Genomic DNA, 21,956 nt, shown 5'->3' on the forward strand with positions numbered 1-21,956 from the left:
AGGTGAGATGGGAGGACCTGACGTGAGAGCGTTTTGGACTCATCCTGTCTTGGTTGCTGGGGGCAGAAAAACTGTCTGGCCTACTCTGTCTGACCTTCTCCCCTGGGAGAGGTGAGTGCAAACGGATAGTAAACCTCCTGCATTCGCCACTGTGTTCCAGCGCTGACACTGCAAATGGGCCACCACCGGCCAAGAATTATACAGGGACTTTCCCCCCCTCTTCTCGTTCAAGCATCTGGTTTTAAAAATAGTCTTCTCATCAGTCCCTTTCTCGGAGTTTTACAGTGAGGTGTGTGTGATTTTGAGCAAATATCAAAACAGAGTCACAATATTGGAGTATTTATATAGTAATACTTTGTATCTGACATATTAAATATAATCACAGATAAAATGACTCTCAAATAATACTTTTTTCCCACTTTATGTTGCCTAGCTTCCCCCATACACATTTGTGCTGAAGCAGGTGCTGCTTTGACGTGTGGCAGTAAGTGTGACTGAAGAAGTGACAGGCCGTTGTCACTTCACAGTCTGAAGTGCAAGAGATTAAGAAATAAATATTTATAGGTCTGTGTGCAAAAAGAGTATTACATTTAAAAAGTAATAATATTAATACTATTTTACTTGGTGCCAGAAGTAATGTTACATTACTCATTATATCATTGTATGAAGCTTTTAATGCCTGCCTTTAATGCCTCCCCTAAAGACACGACTATTATAGTTTAAAAATCTAATTTACAATGAACCCCGTAGACAGGAAATTCATTGTATCATTGTGTCATTCATTGTTTTGTGGTCTATTTACATTTTTTGTAACACAGTATTAGTTGGGTTAGTTACTGGAATACAATTAATGTGTTAGAAATTTTAATGTAATGTATATTACTAATTACTGGGAAAACAATTATATGACAGTAACATGTAATAATATAACAATCATATAATTTCATTGTTTTGGTTGAGTATTTAATACTTTTTTTGGTTGCCATAGATGGTGAAAGTTTTCATAGATTGTTCTTGCACACAAATTTAACACGTGAAGTCTGAACAGTTATTAAAAAGGATTGAAAATTGCGTTTTGCACTGTTTATTATACTGATTTAAAGCACATCTATCAGACAAGCCCATCCACAAAGGGTTGCAGGCAAACTCAGTAAACAAGCGTGGATAATGAGGAGCACTGATAACCAGAGCAGGCCTGTCACGGTAATCAGATACTGTTTGCCTCCCATTGAACACTTAAAACTGAGTGACACTTGTGTGGATGATGCAAGGCACTAAATTTGACCATCTCTCCTCCCTGTTTTTTTTTTTTAAACACAAATGAGTCACCAGACAGAACTTAGCAACCCACCTACCCATGCCCACACGAGTGCAGAGCGAAGAAACAGAAAGGACCTGCCATCTCCTACTTAGCGGAAACAAATGAGCCATTGTAATGTGTGGATCATTTTAGGAAGTGAAGTGGGCCTGCACCGAAGCCCATGCGTCTGACACAAAAATAGCCGGTGACTGTTTTCCATTTCATCTGCCTGCCACTCGACACCAAGAGCTCAGTCTGATATCTGCGCTGGCTAGCTCCGTCCTGCGTTACAGCAGTGTTTGGCCCCTCTGACTCAACATCAGCATCTATTTCGGTAGGCTGGGTTTTTGCCATTCCACAGTGTGCCGTCTTCATGTTTTTAACTCATGGATTTACTGGTTCTGGTTAATATGAGAGGGCTTCTGTTTTAGGGGCTCCTTTGTTTAATGGGATTTTAAAGGTTTCCTCGTTGAGTGTGTGAGGGGGCTATTTGAGGTACACCACCGAGAATGGAGCCAAGGAAAAATAAAAGGTAAGGTAACATTTCGGATGCTTATTGAACTTTCAAAATGTGTTTTTAATACAACATTACAGTTTAACGTATTTATGAGTAGACTGGCCATGCACAAATATGCATGCATCACTAATTAATTTAGCTTAATCTAGTTTCTTGATGTGAGTGTTGTAACATAGTTAATGTGCATTACCATGGTATTTTTTATTCTTATATATATTATTATTATTGTTTTGTGTCATTTTTTGCCTGTACAGTAGGTGCACATTGGTAGAAATAAATATAGTTGGCTAGCGTAGCACCAAGATTGTAGTCTAGAACCACATTGTACGTGCTTGCAAACAATGGTGCATGCTTGAATGCTTTTGTGTGCTTAGAAATTTCATGTTGGATCAGGTCACAGTCACACTGGCATTAATGGAATATTAATTTACCCAAGCTACTGTTCATAATCTTCATTGAAAAATGACAGTTGATAAATTATTATAGTTAAATGTTTTTTTTACTGTAGTGAAATAGTTAGAATAGTTGTGATTTTGTGCTGTGCTCTTTCATATGGACTAAAGACAGTTAGGGGTTAATGGTCTATTTCAGGATCTTGAACAGATTTGCCACAGACAGCTGCATAAAAACCATCTGAGAATGGCATGGCTTCATTTACATACATTGTTTTCATACCATATGTGTTTAGTGGTCATCAAGATATTTTTGAGAATTCTTGGAATTAGTCTGAGACTGATTGTAGGATCTTCACTGTGTAATATTATGCTAAACAAACTAATTTGTTTGGTTAAAATGCAATGAGAATAAATACTGGGCGTGTTTGAATCATGCTCTATTCCTAGTGAAGCATTTGACCCTAAATAGATCATGTTTGGCACAGAGTTGCTTTCTTTACTGTACATAGTGAGAGTGTGGCCTACATGCCTAAGTTCAGTTGGGAGCAGTAGCAGTTGAGATAAATATGTGTCTAATGTTTTATGATGATTGCTTAAATTACAGAGTTTCAGGTGGCTCTTGCACTTGTGCAATGCATTGACAGTATTGTTTATATCTTTCAGGAACGTGATGAGGTAATAAAAGCTCCAATGGAACCTGTGAACCCAAGATCAGCTATTTCTGCAGCACAGAATAACGGCTGAAGGCCATACATGCCATGAATTGCTTGGACAAGCGTATTATGACCCACAGAATGACCATGCAGCACCATCGCTACATGGACAATCTCTGTGAGAGCTTTATGGATGAGACAGACCGAGAGGTCAGCAGTCTCACAGACAGAGCTTTTCGGAGCCTTTGTATTGGTGATGAAGCTGTGTACAACGACTCGGAGTTTTCCCCTCCACCCATTAGCTGTCTGAGACCTCTTGCAGAGGAGTTGTCAAAACGGACATCAGAAAACTGTATCAAGCAGACTAATGGAGCCAATGAAACTCCCCTACGACAGCAAAAGAACTTGGCCACTGTGTCCTCACTTTTTGCCGCCTTTAGTGCTGCCACTGAGAAAAATGGTGACAATACCATCAGAAACCATCAGTTACGTGTTGGGAATTCTGTGGATACATGGGACAAATCTGCCCTTCTTAGCATACAAAAGGAACTGGCTGAATTTTCCACGGATTACCACAAACACATTTCAAGTGGGCAATTTTCCAAGATGAAAAACCATCTGAATTCCTCCGAGAAACATGATGGAAAAAAATCACTCAACGATGGGAAAACCTCTAAACCCAAACATGGCAAATCCAGCAAGCTGAGGAAGTTGAACTCTAAAAACTTTTTTCTTCATAGTGAATTTAGCCCATTCCAGTCATGGAGGGACTTAAATAGATTCCCTTTTTGTCAGGAGGAAATATCAGACCTCCTGCCCTCAGATAGCCTTCCTAAATGGTACGACTCCCCTCTTTACAAGGAACTTACTGCAGCACACAGAGTTAACCCTGCCCAACAACAAGAAGCACTACAAAGAATTGAAGGATCACACAGAATCAAAACACCACAGGAAAGAAAGACTGAACATTGCCAGAAACAAGAAGCACCTCAAGCAACTGCACTACAAACATCTTTTACTCTGGAGAAACGTTGTCAATCAGACAGTGGTGAAACGTGTGCACCATGGAGGAAAAACAGAGGTAGAGCAAGAAGTGTTGTTCCTACTAGTCACCCTGAGAAGGGCCGACCACCAAATGAAAAGCCAAACTATGCTGAAAATCTTCCCAAAAAACAGGAGGTGAAATCAACAGGGGAGCAGAGTTCAAAGAGCTCCACACCATTCAGCATATCACAGCTGCTCACGCCAGTGATACCTTCCCATCAGGAGACTGAGACCTCAGAGGTCCTACAGGCTATCCTATCCGGTGCCCTAGATTTCTCCTGTCCGTCCAAATCATCTCCTGAAACAAAACCACGTGATGGCTACAAAGCCATGGCATCTAGTCTGCTGTTCAACCTAAAAGACAATCGGAAGAGAGTTAAGGCTATGTATAGCCCATCCACTTTCAAAAGTGCTGATATAGCTGATCAAACAAAGGCATCATCCATGCCTGAAAGTTCTCTTTCCAAAGAAGCACAAGAAGCCTGCCCAAAAGCAGGGGATATTCATTCAAGTAGCAATTCAACCTCTCCAAAAATGTCAGTCTCTGGTCATACTAAACAAACGGACAGTGTCGTAGACATGGCCATAAAGGCAAAGCAAAATGTTAAAGAAAGAGTTGATAATCTCCAAAATAGTGAATCTCAGGTCTATCCTGTGGGAATGGATCTACCTTGTCTAAATGAAAACAACGGATATGGTGGGTTATCGTCCATAACAAACAACAAAAGCGTAGCTGTCAACAAGTACCCATGCTTGAATTTGTACAAGAAAGCTGGTTCTCTGGATACTGATACAGGAAACTGTACGCCTTCATTTGATACGGCTGCTCAGCCGGTTAGAGATATGAACTATGGCACTGAGCAGACAAATACTAGACAGCTGAAAGAGAAAGATACATGTAATAAATCTATGAACGACAAGGTCATGGTGGTTCAAAGTACAGACCCAGCAGTGGGGCCCATTTTAAATGCAAATGCTGAAAGCTGTAATAAAGCTCAAAGGAAAACACAAAGTGAATCTTCAGGAAGAGACGAGAACTCAAAAGAAAAACAAGTTATTGCCGTGCAAATAGATCAAAATACGACACACAGTGAAGTTGCTCTTACAAATTTGAAAGATCTTGGAATAAATAAACTGGAGATTGTAGAGCCAACAGAGGCCTGCAGAGACAAAGCAAGGCCTAAACATATATTTGCAGCCAGGCAAAATAACTACATCAAAAGCCAAAGACATGCAATTGCAGACAATGAGAAGGATGAAGCTGAGGAAACAAATGTGAGGTCTGAAGATGTCACAGACAGTGTATGTCTTCAGAGCCAAACCCATCAAGAGTTCAGGTTGACTGAAAGCACAAAGGTCATGGGGGATTGCCATAGCGGGGGGTGCACATCAGATGAACCCATGCTGGGTAAAGTAGACGTGTCACAGCTGAGGGGCAGGGGCAGTGTCAAAAATAAACCAGTGGTGAATAACCTAGAGGAGGAGGTGCTCGCAACTCCTAGGGGCCAGAAGTCAACACGCAATGAGATTTTAGCCATGAAAGGGAACACTTTGGCTAAAAGAGACATTTTTGCAAATAAGGAGCCGCCACCAATAAAACAAACTTTGGTTCCAAAGAAAGAAGATGCAACCTTCAATAAATATGACCTGGCTAAAGCCGCTCTTGAGGAGATTATCTTAGAGAGGCAAGAAAGACGTAAGAAACTTGTGCATTTACCCTGCGAGGAGCCCGATAATGCCACAGAAGAGAGACATGAGTTTAAAAGTAGCGGCCAAACTATGCATTCTGAACATGGAGTGGGCAAACAAGGCCATGGTTGCGGGATAAAATTAGCCAAGGAGGATCAGAGCCAACATTTAACCAGACTGATAAAACATGCAGAGGGAGACAATGGATTTAAAGAAAACAAATCTTGCAATATCAGCAACAATAGTGCACTTGAGGACAGCAACTGGCTGCATCGGACCGCTAAGTCAGTGAATGAATGTATAGAAGAACATAAAGGCCTCAGCATGGAAGGTGATTTGAAACAGATAAAGAAAGATACTGTAGTTGTAAGACAGGTTACTGAATCTTTGACAGCTGCTGATGTACCACCCAGAAAAGGTAAATCCAAATGTTGTGAAGAAGAATGTCAAACGGGGATGGGAGATTTTACAGACAAAGCTGGGAAATGTGTGAGGGATAGAGATTTGAGTGGAAGTGATATTAATGAGGGTTTAGAAAGTGTGGATGAAAAGAATGGACAATTAGCATGTGAAATTCCGATTTATAATGAAGAGGGAAATAAATGGGGTGATTTTGAATACTCAAGAAAAGGTGATTATCAGAAGTTTATACCAGGTAAAACAAACCAACCTGTCTGCAAAATGCTTGTTGCCAACACAAAAATGTCCACCAATATCAATGCAGAAAGCAAAGACTCTTCTGAATGTAAAAGGTCAACACAATCTGAAACAACTAAGAACATTTCTTTTAAATCAAGTGAAACAATTGACTCACAAGGCTGTCAAACCATGGATTTTTCGAAAAATGAGACTCAAGATGAATCAAATGCAGTCAAGGAACATAAAACTGACACTGGAACAGAGAAAGAAATTAAAGTGAAATCAAGCAAGAACTACGTAAAAGACCTGTTGAATCGTTTGGGACTCTCAAGTGTTAGTCCTATTGGAACTGCTCATTTAGACCAAGATCGAATCATTGAAGATGCCAAGATATCTTCTCCTTTTGGGCAAAAATCACCTGTGCCTACTAATGCAGTAAGTCAAGTACACTCACCCCAAGTGCCTATTATGTCCCCTTGCTTATCTTTGGAAAATCTATTAAAAGCACCTGATCCGCAGTCTCTCGATGATATATTGGTTACAGTTGCCACTAAAGCAGAAGGGAATTGTGCTGCTAAAGAAAATCTCCATATGGACAAGTCAGAGATTGTCTCCTGTTCCTTGAGTAACCCTGAAACTGACTCTGAGATTTCAGACCGGTCTGTTCTCTCTCCTTTAAGTGACATGGACAAAGGTGGATGGGTGCGTTGTTTAATTGAGCATGCACAGAACCTAACACCAAATAGTATGACTCCAAACCAGTCTAATGCTTCTTCACCCGCTTTAGGCAAACCTGTTATGTTTAAAGTGAAAGACAACACATTTAGTTCATCCCCTGTCGTCAAGAGTGTGAGACCCATCTTGCACAAGACCATTCCGAACACAAATAAGCTGTGGTCTCCAAAAGGGAGCATCAGTGGTTCAGAAAAGGGTGAGGAAGATGTTGAGCACTTAAAGGAACCTGTGGGTGTGCAAGGAGGTATTGCAAAGTCACCAGTCAAACATTTGCAGCCTGCAGATATAGCAGTTTTCCATGTACCGACTCCTACTACACAACCCAATGGATCAAAAGAAAAACAGAGTCTAAGTGGGAGACTAACAGTTCCAGAGGAGGAAGAGAGACACTCTGTTGCTAGTGTCTTGTCAGATGGACTAGAGAGTTCTGGAACAAGTGCAGGAAATACTGTGGATGAGATAGTGCCAGCTGCCCCCTTGGTGGATGCAGAGGGATCCAAAGCACCAAGTGAGCAGCCCGGCTCCATTTACAGCGCCAATGATTCCCAGTTTCAGAATAAGCCACCGCCAGCTGTCCTTCCCAAAACAGAAAAAGCCTTGCGCCGTGCCATGAAACTGAACAACCGGAGGATCCAAAAGGAAGTAGCGAAGAGTAAACCAGAAGGAAAGAACCGAAGCAATGAGAAATTGGAAGGTGACATGACAGGGAGGGTGCCACCCAGCACCAAGAAACATGCAAATGAGAGACCTGATCACAAGGGTCACACCAGTGACAGGAGATCGGACATTGAGCAGAGCCATAGCAGTAACCAAGGAGAACGGAGGGGCAGAAGCAGTGAAAAGCAGTTGCATGCCAAACATGATAACAAGAGTCAGAGGGAAAGGAGAAGCCGCAGCCATGCAAAGGACACACATGCGCAGGAATATCAGAGCCACAGTCTAGAAGGAGATGGAAGTATCCAGAGATCCAGGAGAAGCAAAAGCTGTGAGAAACATGTAAGTTACCAACTGGATACGGCTGATGAATGGCAAAAGTGTAATGGCTTGACAAATGAATCCAATTCACATAGCGATGCAAACCCCTCTAACAAGGCCATGGTTGAGTCCACACAGCTACCAACACAACGTTCAAACCTCAACAGAATTCCTGGGCGGCAGAACAGCCTGGAGCACACCTATGCTCCAGCTTTCCCTATGACACAGAGAAAGTTATTGCAGGACGTAGATTCAGGCCAATACTTTGTGGTAGACATGCCCATACAAATTAAGACAAAAACATTTTTTGATCCAGAGACGAGAAGCTACATCCAGCTTCCGGTTCAGCCCCCTGAGGGGGCAGTCCCAGCAGCGCCATCAATGGAAGTTCTAAGCACACCACTTGTGTACCACGGGTTTGTGCCGGTGCCGGTTTCATCTCTACCACTACATAAATCAGCTACTGCTCTTGCTGGAGATGTGGATAAGAAAAATAGTGCTCCCCAGTGGATGGAGGATGAATATCAACAGAACTTTAGAGAAGAAGATTCTTACGATCAATATGGGCCTGATGACCACACACCAGAAGAAGAACTGGACATTGTGAGGTGATGGAGAGAAAGAAGAATAAAGATAATTATAATATGTGAATTCAGGGATTACTATTATTTTTAATTTTCTCAAGGGAATATTGCTGATATTATCAATGAAAATGGCATGTATATATGTATGTGCATATGAAGGTGTCCGAAGTTGTAGAACTTTTGGTTCAATTAAGGACACTATAATAAATTGTACACTAGCCATTTCTACAATTTTCTGTACTTTTGTCCATGTGAAGAGAGGGCGTTGTTTAAATGAATACAACTAAATTAATTATTTGCACTCCTCTGCAGTGTTTTTGTTTGCATTGAATTTGCTGTTTTTTTTTTTTTTTTTCAGATATAGCACCTAGTAGCAGCAATTACATATTTTATATGTCAGACTGCTAGATGCTCTTGTGGGTGTAATAGGTCTGTAATAATTTGGCTTTGTATGCTAACCATTCCAATAAAAGTCTAATAAAAAAAGGGTGGACGTAGGCTTGTCATTTGCATGTTGTAGTTTTCATGGTAATTTCAAGCTTTGGTCATCCTTTCACCATTTGTGCTTTTGTGGCTTTTTGGCGCCCTCTAGTGACACACTGTCACTATTATAACCACAGTACTGGATTATGTGTGATTTGCGTCAAGAATAATCACATTTGTTCTTGTGTTCACATTATTACATCTTGAATATTAATTCAAACGACATATCTTTTGCAAGTTGTAGTTTTACTGAAGACTTGGTCAAAAACAAACATGCTCCTGCTGAATTCTAGTGACAGCCACAGCTGACTGCCACCATATTGTCATATTGTTTAAGTACCACATTTTCCTCATCATCAAAGTACAACAAACTGATAGAGTGGAGTTTGTCTGGTACACAGCAGGGTTTCTCCACCTCGCCTGACAGCCTCAGTGCGTTAACTATGGACTGCACCGTAGCGTGGTTTGTCGCCCTGAGACTTTCCCCAAGGGGAAAGGGACAAGACCCCCTACAGTGGTACGCATTGTAACCTCTTGGGGATATTATCCATCCAGACCAACCGATCTTCTCGAAGTCCACATAGAGGGGCCTTTTCTGGCAGGGAGCAGAGTCGTCGTTGGAGGCATATTGTGCTGAACGTGCAATCCTTGTTCTTACTTGTATATGCATGATTTCAAAGGACATACAGGAATCATGTTAATTTCTTAAAAATTAAGAGTCAGGCAGTTTACCCTTATGTATTACCAAAAGCTTTGCTTTGGCTATTATCAAGATATCCAATGTCATTTGTAATCTTTTTAAACCATATTCCAAATAATTACCTTCATGCAGCATATGATCTGAAACTGAGGCTGTATGTCCATCGTCTGAGAAAATAACCAAGTAAATGGCTGCTTCATCATCATCATTAGCACTTTTTTTTGTCATGTGGGACTCAATCCAGTGTCCCGATGGTAGGGTAGTAACAAGCAGAATCCCATTATTTGTCTGGCTATCATGAATCCACTTAGTCACCTGTCAGGGAATTAGGACTATTACCCACATTCTAATGGTACCTCACTTTCAGGGTAGAAAATAACTACCATTGCATAATTACAAATTGAAATGTTGTATTTTGTTAAAATGTGGACTAGCAGTATACATATACGTGAATATTCAGAGTCTTGAACTTACTGTCTGAGTGATGTTAAAGACTTCCCAACCTTGGTTGTACATAGGCAACAATCGGGATGTTATCAGGTTGCCTCTCCAGGGACTGATGCCACTGTGTAACACCTCATACAGATCCACCTCCATATCAGATATGGGTCAGTAAAGGTTAAGGCATAAGGTTAAAATAGAAACTTGTGGCATTCAGCAGTAGGTACCTTGTAAAAGTGTTGTCTGAACATCCCTCCATATGAAGACGCGCAAAGTTTTTTTGGATGCCATCGGAATTCTGCCTTGACTATCTTTTCATCTGTCCCAAAGGAGGAAATGTTGAAGTAATGAAATGCTCCATTTGGTTGTCCTATAAGAAATAGCATTATGATTATTCCATAATGATTATTCCATGTACAGCATTAATAAAGTGTAATTACTAATCAATAGAGAAGAACTGTATGGAGCTGCCATGCTGCTGGTTCCTGAACTTTGCAGGGGTTAAGAGAAACATCACTCACCTTTGTCTGGGAAGCTTCGTACGATGCTGCCCTCCAAAACGCCCCGGTTTCTCGTCGTGCCGTTACTGTCTGCCACTGCGTCAAACAGGTCCATCATGAACTGTGGTGCCCTTTTACGTGTTTGGACGCTGCGTGGTGACTCCCTCAGCTTTGTGAAAACCGTGGAGTCGTCTCTCCCCTTTGGCACCTTTTGAGAAACCTCTGACGCTGCACTCCTCGCCAGAAATGTAATACAGACATACAGCCACAGCATGCTAGCTGTTGAATGTTTATTACCATGTGGTGGTAAATAATTAGTAGCTTCTAAGGCTTGTGCGTTGTGAAGAACAGAGCCCTGGAGTGCCATGTAGGTCCAGCGTTGACTACCAGAGCAGTTAAATGTTGGAGAAAGAGTAGAACAGGCTATATATATAAGTCCGTCTAATCTCTCTCTTTTTTCTGTGCAAGTGTGACAAAGACAAAATGGGCAAACACCATGGAGACCTCGGGCATGAATGCTGTGGCATTCTTTTAGAACTGTTTGTCTGGTCAAGATAAATTGCAAAAATTGTAGCCGGAGGGCCATCTCTCAACAATACAGAAACGTTCATTATTTACCATTTCGGAGTTAGCCTGTGTACATAGCACTGCATGTATTGACACCGACGCGTAATTCTGTTTGATTTCATTAAAGTGACATACGTTTAACAAATGTGAACGTGGCGGGAGCTCAGTGACCCCCTTCCCCTTCCCGATTAAGGCATATGTGAGACTGATTGGTCTGGCGTCTGTACCTTTTTGGCTGTAGCTCATTGTCCGTTATCTGTGTGAGACCAGTTCTCCCAATAGAGTCGAGAGTCAACATGCTGACACAGCTATGACGCAGATCGAAACACACATTTACTCAGCGCTGCGTGGGACGTGGTCACGATGCACAGTGTGCACCCTTTGCATTCGTCATTTGATTAGGTAGATATAAAGCAAATGATTTCTGTAATTGTTGTATTTTTATTTATCTGGAACCTTGAACTAGGAGTAATTTTGATGCACCAGGAGCCGGTGGAGGGTGTCATGGGGAGAGACATTTCCAGACATGTTCTTAGACACAGGCGAGACTGGAGAACTTGGGACAGCACGGTTCGGCAGTTTGGGTTGCCGGGGAAGGGCGGTGAGACAAGCAGGACTTGGGTGCCGGGAAGAATAGTTCAGAGTTCTGCAAGGCAGTGGCGGGAGCACATGGTGTAGTTATATGTACAGTCTTTACCGTGGCTTGGGGATGGGGAAGACGGGCTGGTGAGAGAATGGTCTCCAAGCAAGGTCTGGCATCGGCGAGGTCCACAGAGCAAGAGGATTGGGCAGGCGAAAAGTCAGAACCATCAAGAACAAAAGAGCAAAACGACAGACAGGGAGGACAAATCCAGGAGAATCCCTTGTCTGCTAATGGGGGTTTGGCCTTGTGAGCCTCCATGTGCCCCCTGTGGCCATGGAAGAGGATCAGGGGCTATGACAGAGGGTTACGTACATTGTTATTATGTACTGATCAGCCATAAGATTATGATATTGTGCAGGTCCCCCTTTTGCCAAAACAGCCCTGACCCTTTGAGAAAGTTCAAGTTCAAGTGAGCTTTATTGTCATTTCAGCTACATACGTGTTGGACAGTAAATAGTGAAATGTGTTAAATGTAACATTTAAAGATGCTGCTGGGCTTACTTGGCTAATGAGTTGGTGTTGAGTTGGTTCTCCTCCATGTGAACTCCAAGGAACAAGATCCATCGATGTTCAGTGGAGAGTGGTCTCTTTGTTCCCTTTTAAAGTCAACAATCAGTCATTGCACCTTCTCTCTGTAAAGTAAAGTAAAGTAAAAAGGTGAAGTGATTGTCACATGTGATACACAGCAGCACAGCACACGGTGCACACAGTGAAATTTGTCCTCTGCATTTAACCCATCACCCTTTTGTGAGCAGTGGGCAGCCATGACAGGCGCCCGGGGAGCAGTGTGTGTGGGGACAGTGCTTTGCTCAGTGGCACCTCAGTGGCACCTTGGCAGATCGGGATTCGAACCGGCAACCTTCTAATTACGGGGCCGCTTCCTTAACCGCTAGGCCACCACTGTCCTGCTAGGCCACCACTGCCCGCTGACTGATCGTCCTTGCTGATGAGACCCACCACGGTCGTGCCATCGGCGAACTCGATGATGTGGCTGGAGTTGTGCATGGCTGCATTGGACTGAGCGCACTTCTCTGAGGAGTCCTGTAAGTTGTGAGGTGGTGCCTCTGTGGATTGGACTTGTTTTTCCAGCACAACCTACATAATTTAGAGAATATGTCAGGGCACTTTATCCTTCTAAAAGAGTACACTGTTTCCAACAAAGTGCAATTATGTTTAGGTAGGTGGTACGTGTCAAAGTAACTTCCACATTAAATGCTGGACTCAAAGCATCACACCGTCGCTGGCAGCTTGTATTCTTGTCCATAGTCCATAGTGCCATGTCTTCCTAAGGTAAGTGAGGCACACATACCAGATCATACACATGATGTAAAAGCATACACAGATAGTCAGACCAGGACACCTTCTTTTTTAATACTCTCCTTGGTTACTTGACCACCATACCCAACAAACTTTTACCAGTAACCATTAACATTCGACAAAGCTGGGTCATTCAGTTTCCTACATCTGCTCATTTTTTCTTTTTCCAACACCTCAACTTCAAGGACATGTTAGGGAGTACAGTCTCATTTGACCAGTCTGGTCCCAAACAAAGCATCTTTGCACTTCACACCCATGCAGTTGTTCCAAATATATCGATCAGGCCATAGACAAAGAGGCCAATCAGCAACCCCTTCCATTTTTAAAGAAGAAAATCAGAATGCGTTGGGCTGTCCAAGCAGTCACTACCTTTGCACACCTTGCATGCCTTTGCACAGGAATCAGTCCCTGTTTATATGTGTTTCCCGATCAGTGGGCAAATAAGTTCTCAAGGTTTTTATATTTACATTACTTGTACATTAAAGACCCTCTAGAGAATAAGAAATCTAAATAAGAACATCTAAAAGAATGGACGGCAGATACCAAACTTTTTTTGTTTGCCCACCTCTAGATGGAGCCATTTACTAAGGGCAGACACTCCCCAACTTCTATAGTAATGTAGGCACACGAACATATTTCTTTCCCTACGTCCCTTTGGGGGCTGCGGTCCATTCGCTATCTTACAGCAAGATCCCGATTCTAATGTACTGGAAAAATCCAAGCCACGTCCACCTAGGTGCATTTTAAAGCCAAAATGCTTTTAAAAAGCAATTTGAACAAAGTCGGTGTGGGTTTTGCGGCCACATATCTCAGTTTCACCCTTTAGGAGCAGCAGCCCCACAGCAACACAGTGTGATGGAAAACCACCAGCATGCATTAGGGCCACTATTTACAGTATATACTTATATATAAATGTGTGCAGAGAAATTGACGAAGGACTTCTGTCAGAAACGTCCTGTTTCTTTTGTCTCCCCTATCTGATCAAAACTCTGTAATACATGTCGATTACGGTTCAATAGTTTTCTTTTTCGATATAAAGGCTTTTATACGTTGATTTCAAGCCCCTGCATCCTGTGCATGCGTTTGATGCTTTTGTGAGGTAGTTTACATCGACTTCTCCTCTGCCCTCTCGGCCAGCTCCATGGGCTCCATCTGGGTTGGCTAATGCCCTCCCTTCTGCCTTAAACACTTCTGTGGTCCAGCCAGACACACATGGAAAGGATTAAACCAACCCAGAGCGCCGGTGTGTGTTGTTCTATTAGATATGCAGAGGGGGGGGAAAAAAATACAATTATTGCTAAAGTGGAAACATACTGCCAGGAGATTAGGTGAAGCATGATGTTTTATGTTTCTAGAGAGATTGCATTTGGTCTGACCTCGAGGTTGTGGCGGAGGCAGAGGTGTTGGGGTTAAAGATTGAGAGGGAAGCCCGGTAGTTAACAGAAGCTGCTTGTTCATTACCACTATCTGCTACAGTTATTCCTCATTTCCTAGTGCTGTGCTGGCTTGTTTAGTTCACCTCAGCCCCCTTTATTAACAAACTTTTTATTTCACTGGCTGACCCCAGACCCCATGCTCTACTACAACAAGTACTCAGGGTGAAGCTGGATCTGAACACTGAATTTGATTCATTAATTTTTGTCAACTCTTTACATTTGTGAGACTACATATCCAATCTGCTTGGAATAGCACAAACTTTGTTGCCTTAACAGATATGGATGCGAATATAGTCGCATGGATATTAAATGCACACTAGACTGTTTATTACTGATTATTGTGCAATGTGCTCTGAACTATAAACTATGTAAATGACACAAGCTCCTGTATGTAATGTATGTTTTGCAGTGCACCCTCTGATACATGTCTGAATTTCTGCAGCCCTGTATCTTCTCTGAGCGTCTGTTTTAGATTGGTCTCTTCAGAGCGCAAGACCAGAGAATGTGCAGCAGAAGCTCTCCGGTTACAACCTGGTCACTGTACTTTTTAAATGCCTGGCAGAAGCAAACACCTTTTTTAGTTCTCCTTGGCCATGTTAAAGGGGGGAAAAAAGCAACAATATTGAATCAGATTGTTTATGGAAAGATGAGCCGTCGCCATGGAGGCCCTTATTCAGAAGAGAAAAAGAGGCTCTTCAGGGTTCCCTAAATAACAACATTGGGGGGGGGGTCTGAGGACTGTCTGGTCCTGGGCTGCTTGGAAGCCCAGACAGTTTTACGAAAAACAGAAAAGCGTGTGTAAAGGAATGATTTGAGAATGAGACGGGCCCAAACCTCTTCCTCCTTCCCCAGAGCAAATTAATCTTGATTATATTGGATTTGTGGGGACATGGGCTGGAACGCTGTGTTTTACAGTCTACAGGCATATTTCTTGAGACATATGGCCTCTCCATTCCGTACAAGACAGAGTTGTGGACAACCTGAATCTGACTGGTCACCGACACCCAGGGAGCTGGAAATTTTAGTGAGACACCTTCAGACTAAGCCGATGTTGATTTCAAATTCTACCCTGTAGATTGTCATGTACCACCTATCTGTGTGTGAGTGTGTGTGCGCTGTGTCAGTTTCCATTTCCCTGTGGCTTCGTCCACGAGCCCTGCTCTAAGCAGGCAGAGCTCACATCTGCTCCTGGTGCCGAGTGTGTTGTGTCTGGGTGTGCCGTTACGTCCTCCACGGCCGCTCCGTGGGTCCCTGCTGTCAGCACCTCGCACCCCCGACAGGAGCCGCTCCCCATGGGGACCGGGCGCCTGGGCGGAATGGCTATGCGTGGCTGGAGGGGAAACAAAACCTGAAAATGCTCGCAAAAACCCAATCCTCCACCTGCCCCTTCCTTCCTCTCTCGGTCAGTCCTAAACACACACACGTGGGACGCCCACCCTGGGCACTGATAGACGCATTGGCACATGGTAAACAAACAGTGCCGAGTGGTGCCGAAAGATGAGACCTGGGCTGCTGCCAGGCCAAATGCAGGGGAGAGGTGGCGAGGCGTGGGGTCGTCCACTCTGACGCCTGGCCGCTGCAGAGCTCTGCATAAATTGCAGTCGGCCGGCACGTTTTCTCGTCCGCACCAGAGCTCGGTCCAGGGGTTGAAAATCACTGTTCATGCAATATGCATGTAACTCAACACATTAGGGTATTATATTTTCACTGGTCTTTCCCTTTTAAAACAAATATTGTTTTGCCTGTTTAATGTACAGTGGCTTTATATAGAACTGTAATTATAACGGCAAGAAACCTGACCAATCATATGAATTGCTCATTACACTTTTACACGGTTGCAAATTGTCCTTGATCAATTGTCGCTATCATTAATTGCTAACATGTAAAATGAATCAATTTTTTATTGAACCTATAAATGAAAGGGGCAGGTGCCCATGGTTTGTAAGTGTTTAAACAAAAAGGTCAGAATATGTAACTGGACATGAACTAGTTTTTTTACCCACAGTTCCAGAAACGAACTGCAGAAATGGAGACCGAGAAGCCGATTGAAGCAATAGAAGCAAAAACTGCATTGCCATGCGTATTTCATTAAAACTGATTAAGTAATACCGCAATTTTTCGTTTATTTAAAGAGAATAGTATTTTGCCTGCGTTCATAAATAGGGCAAGCTTCTTAGGACCTGTTTTAATGCAATTAAGACTGCGGTAAACTGGACTTGGTGCTTGGATTCTAATGTTGTGGGAAATAAAAGAAAGTTCTTACACCCCCTAGCATTTTCCCCTAGAAAATTATTAATTGAACTCTTCTGGCCAGCTTGCCTTCGTTTTTGATATCATGGGAACCCAAGTGCCAAGTCCAGTTTATCCCACGCTTAATTGCATTAAAATAAAGTTGGATGTATGCATTGGCCTTGGAGATGATTAAGTAACATTCTTCACCAGCATTTCTCTTGTTGTGCTCATACCCAGGTTCTGTCCCGCAACTTATTTATCATATAAGACCTTTTGTGGTTGAGTATCATATTCACCAACAAGTCCTACAATGTTTCACAATTTCATTACTTTTATCATTTTTTGAAGGAGTTATATGCATGTGGTTTATGGATTTACGTGGAAAAATATTTGAACGTAAATCCACAATAATAAAGTGCATGTTTGTCTTTTTAGAGACCCACATATTGAAAATAGTTTAGAAAGGGGGAGTACAGCTTTACCTCGTTTTCTTTTTGGATGCTCTCCCTACAATAAATACTCCACAATGCTGCTTGATACATTGTCTTTGAAACATCCCACTGCATACAGTCCAGACAGGCGGAAGTGATTGAGATCTGCCCAGCTTCTGTGTCAGACCCATCCGAGCAGGCCGGTGTTATCCTAAATCCTGCAGGAGACTCAGGCAGCACATCACAGGAAATCCCATTCAGCCTCAGTAATACTGATGAGAACAGATCCTTTTCTCAAATGTAGATGTTTCGATTACAGAGACCTGTATTGGATCTCCATCTAAAAGAAAAAGTGCTGTAATAATTCATAAACCAAAGATTTTCTACAAAGTAAAAGAAACAGATTACTGAATATCATGAATAATAAAATTTTAAGAATTAGGATTGGGGAAAACTAGAACAAAAGAGAGAGGAAGTGATCATGAATCATAATTATGGAGTTTAATGTCTATATTATGTATACATTATGAAACCCAGACCAGTCCATCGGATTGCCAGACAGAGAAGCATGATTCGTCACTCCAGAGAACACGTCTCCATTGAGTCCTGTTCAAAGTTTTGAGGTTTATGGCTATTGACTCCAGGACGCAGGAGCTGACTTTATTATCTGATTTGACATGGCCTACCACTTTGTCTCTGAGTTGCTGTTGTTCCCAATTACTTCCACTTTGTTATAATACCACTAACAGTAATGGACTAGGACAGATGCCATCCAATCATTGTCCCATGTTGTAATTCACTGAGCTCTGCAGAAAGCAGTCTGCATGACAGGGGGAGTTGATATACCTGTGGACATGGAATGATTTGGGGTGGGTCTCAATACTTGCGGTAAGAAAGTGTATACATGAGACATTTATGCATATTTATGTAATTTTTAAAAAACATTCTAACTATGCTTTTTGAATGAAAAAAAATATTTGGGGAAAATGGTAGTAGTACTGGAAAAATGAGTGGTCAATATGGAAATTAAAAAACGGTCAGCCCCCATTAAAGCCATATTATTTGCACAAAAAGTGAAACAGTTTGTTTTATTGGGTGATTATTGCTCATAGGTATAAAAAGATCACAGTTTATTTTACAAAAAGTAAAAGGCTCCAAATCATCCACCACGACACGTGCTGTGGTCAGGCAGCACGATCTTCGCCGCTCTCTGCTTCTCTGGCACCACAACCCGCGGTTTTAGACACAGTGCAGTGAGGATCCCTATTTGTGCCGAAGGGACCTGGGAAGGGAATGTGACAAGGAACCCACAACCCGGAAGTGTGAGAGAGGTAACACCAATTGAACTCTACAGGACTGGGATTTACCAGGGCGACTGTGGCTACGAGCTACATGTCATGCAGACACGGACCCCTAATACTCAGGGGAGGGTGACAGATTAATGGAAAATTACTGGACTGATCCATTGAAATGTCAGTAGTACTGGAGTTTTAAAGGAGAAGGATTAGGAGGTGTACAATTGTGCATTGATGTGGGTGTGGCTTAAAATTAGGTGTTCGGTGGTAGGTGTGTGGGGCATCACAGAAGGTACAAGACTTTGGGACAAAAAAGTTTTTTTTATTTGTTCGTTTGTTAGTTCTTTTCTCAACTATCCACTATTTCGAAAGGATCAATGATCTGCATTCATCTGCATTTCGATCAGTGGGAAAGAAATCGTTAAACGTAACTGAATATGCGTGGTAAATGAAATGACATGAAACAGCAAGAGTGACCATGGGCTCGAAATGGTGGATTTTTCACATATGTTTCTTGGTCCCGGTCCAAGGTGTAGCCAGCACACCTTTTTTTTTACCTTGTACCATTCGCACAGGCTAGACGCTACTTCATATGCTGAGCATTATGTCCCTGATCACTGAGGCGGGGTGCAGTTCTTGTTGTTAATATCATTTTTTTTTTCTTCATTTCTATATCAACAGAGTTATTACTTTTTCCTGTTTCTAATTAGGCTGGTAATTACTGTGCGAGGCCAGCGGCAAACCTCAGCTGCCCCCGTGCCAAAACGGACTGGTGGCGGCACTGGGGACGGGTCAGCCCGTGAGTAAGACTCCCCGTATGACAAGGGCTCAGTTTTGGTTGAGCTCGGTGCCAATGGCCGGGGGTGGCATGCCAGTGGGAAGCCACGCCAAGATCCACAATGCACCTGGGCACTAGAATAGAGCTATGCTGTGACATGGATTGAAGAGGACTGGCTACGTATATGTATACCCTAAAGGAGGCAATTTTTCTACATTGCCTAATGTTTTTGTTCGTGTAAATATAAAACCTTGTTGCAATGGGAATAGTGATTTCATGGACGATAGTTGTGAATGGGTTTTGTGCCTGTGTGCAATATTCCTCTACTTACTGTGGGATTATATGTGCCCTTTCTTTAGTATGTGTCATTTGGTCTGCAAAGCCTTTCTCAGTGAGCCAAACCTTCTGTGACCACAAACAACAATATTTATTTCATTCCCAGTTCTTAATGTTGCTTGCACAATCTGGTTGGAGGTTTACAAATCGTCTCGTCTTAATGGAGCACGGAGAGCATAGAAAAGGGCAATCTGGCATGTTGCCTATCTGGTTCTGATTAAAAAAAAACCAAAAAAAAAAACCTCAGCGTAGTAATAATACAAAAAAAAAAAAAAAAAAACAGGAAAAAATAACAAAAGAACTGGGGTCATGAATTCCCAAGTGAGATAAAACAGACTCCACCCCTGTGCATTACATCAGAAGCTCAAACCATCCATTGACCACAAAGAGCTCACTTCCTACTCAGGTCCTACAGCTGGAAAGATTTTGTACCCCAGACAGAATGCTTGCATCTGTAACATGGAAGACAGACTGTAAAACTTATGCTTCTCTTCCTGGACTCTCCTTACACTTTGACCAGCTGTTTAGAGGCCATATGTTCTCGTATTCAAAACCTCCACCTGCGGGCGAGCAGTGGGAATGGCAGCGAGGGCTGGAGATGAGTTCACTTGCAATTTGTGTTAGGAATAGAGTTTTTTTGGACCCTCTGTTTTGTGTACTTAAATAAAACTGACCAGGGAAGTGAAGTGAAAGTCATTGTGAAACACAGCACAGCACAAAATGTGTCCTCTGGATTCAGTGTAATGGAATCAGAAGGTTGCTGGTTCAAATCCCGAGCCGCCAAGGTGCCACTGAGCAAAGCACCGTCCCCACACACTGCTCTCCAGGTGCCTTTCATTGCTGCCCACTGCACACTCAGGGTGATGATTAAAAGCAGAAGACACATTTTGTTGTGTGCACCGTGTGATGTGCTGGAGTGTTTCACAATGACAATCACTTCACTTCTGCTCAGTTCGGGAATCAAACCGGCAACCTTCTGATAACGGGTCCGCTTCCTTACCCGCTAGGCCACCACTGCCCCGGTGAAGCGAACTGAATAACTGTAATTCTCTGGTTGCCAAGGCACCTGCTGTCATCCACTGCGTTGTAAGAGTTCAAGGTGACTTCAGCTCCAAATACATGAAGTGATAGAGCCACCAGCTCATAACCTACATGACTTTTAGTAATCTTCTGATGATAATGTTGTAGCTGACATCTTCTGATGATAATGTTGTAGCTGACAGCATAGAACACCTTCAGAAGTCCAATGCACATCAAAGCCGAATATTGTGGAAGTGCATTATAGTAGTTGCTCTTCAAATTGATCAATTAGGCCTGGTTTATTGCATGACAAGACAAGCAAATGGTCAGCATTTCCATAGAAATCATTGATTATGCTCTAGGAGGAGTTTTGGTTAGAAGTCAATCCACTTGCCTCCATTAGAAGAAAGGTCATTGTAAATTTCCATAATATGGTGTGTCAACACTGGTGGTGTTTTCATGTCACCCTTTCAATGGGCACGGTGCAAGGAAGGATGCAACTGTTAAACTTCAGGGTTTAATACAAACGTAACATAACACTACAAGAGACAAACGGGTGACAACGTTAATGCTCGCATGAGGACTAGACACATTCAGGATACATTTATATTGTACAATCGGTGATCAGGGTACACAAGATGCGGAACACGGGCGACCTGGCCTGAAGAGCCAGGTACAGTTTGGGCCATGACACAGTCTAAAAAGTCCAATGCATGGGCTCAGCTGAAAACAGTAGTTTCTTAAAAGCTGGTCATTAGAGACATTTTTCCCCACCAGACTTCCCAAGCAGAATGGGCGCATGCCACCTAACTGAAGGATTTATAAAGTGTTTATATGAATGTTGTTCCTAATTGAGCAGCGGTCGAGGGACGGATCTTGACTTTCAGGCCGTAGAACCTTTTAATGAGAAACTGATAACAGCTTGGTTACCTGCAATTATTTTTCAGTAATGACCCAAAACCTCATCTTTTTTTTTTTCTTTCATTTAACCACCTATTGAGTGCTTTGTAGCTGAAACGGACAGCTGTTTCATGGATATCTTCATTTAGACCCATTAGAAGTTAGAAAAAAAGGAGCAACAAGGCAGAAGAAAAACCAGAGCAATACGTGTTTATTCGCCTCCATGGAAACGCTTTTCAGATGGCCTCAGTGTTTTATTAGAGCCTATATAAAGTCAATTCGCCGTGAAGTCCACGACCCCACCCTGCAGCCATTTGTACAGAGCACTGTTACCTGTGATTGCCTG

At 42.5% G+C, this 21,956-nt stretch overlaps 2 protein-coding genes across 2 annotated transcripts; one reads left to right on the forward strand and one right to left on the reverse strand.

Moving 5' to 3' along the window:
- Nucleotides 1-1,338: 1,338 nt before the first annotated feature.
- LOC114773015 (uncharacterized) lies at nt 1,339-9,029 on the forward strand. The gene is made up of 3 exons (XM_028965611.1): nt 1,339-1,634; nt 1,732-1,832; nt 2,876-9,029. Exon 3 carries the CDS (start codon nt 2,971-2,973, stop codon nt 8,557-8,559), a length of 5,589 nt encoding a protein of 1,862 aa, XP_028821444.1. The 5' UTR covers nt 1,339-1,634; nt 1,732-1,832; nt 2,876-2,970; the 3' UTR covers nt 8,560-9,029.
- Nucleotides 9,030-9,303: 274 nt separating this feature from the next.
- Nucleotides 9,304-16,282, reverse strand: LOC114768162 (bone morphogenetic protein 2). The gene is made up of 8 exons (XM_028960310.1): nt 16,055-16,282; nt 15,799-15,948; nt 12,797-12,960; nt 10,677-10,888; nt 10,383-10,525; nt 10,189-10,305; nt 9,819-10,029; nt 9,304-9,671 (listed from the first exon to the last, which is right to left on the reverse strand). Exons 1-8 carry the CDS (start codon nt 16,280-16,282, stop codon nt 9,304-9,306), a joined length of 1,593 nt encoding a protein of 530 aa, XP_028816143.1.
- Nucleotides 16,283-21,956: the final 5,674 nt, after the last annotated feature.

Source organism: Denticeps clupeoides, chromosome 2 (genome assembly GCF_900700375.1).
Source record: "Denticeps clupeoides chromosome 2, fDenClu1.1, whole genome shotgun sequence".
Classification (NCBI taxonomy): Eukaryota; Metazoa; Chordata; class Actinopteri; order Clupeiformes; family Denticipitidae; genus Denticeps; species Denticeps clupeoides.

Excerpts from the sequence above, each read along its gene's own strand:
- LOC114773015 (XM_028965611.1), top strand. The coding sequence starts at position 2,971 with ATGAATTGCTTGGACAAGCGTATTATGACCCACAGAATGACCATGCAG.
- LOC114768162 (XM_028960310.1), bottom strand. The coding sequence starts at position 16,282 with ATGAACAGTGATTTTCAACCCCTGGACCGAGCTCTGGTGCGGACGAGA. Across the intron at positions 10,889-12,796 it reads CTCATCAGCAAGGACGATCA|TGCAGCGTCAGAGGTTTCTC; the intron begins GTCAGCGGGCAG and ends TCTGGCGAGGAG. Across the intron at positions 10,526-10,676 it reads ACGAAGCTTCCCAGACAAAG|GACAACCAAATGGAGCATTT; the intron begins GTGAGTGATGTT and ends TATTTCTTATAG.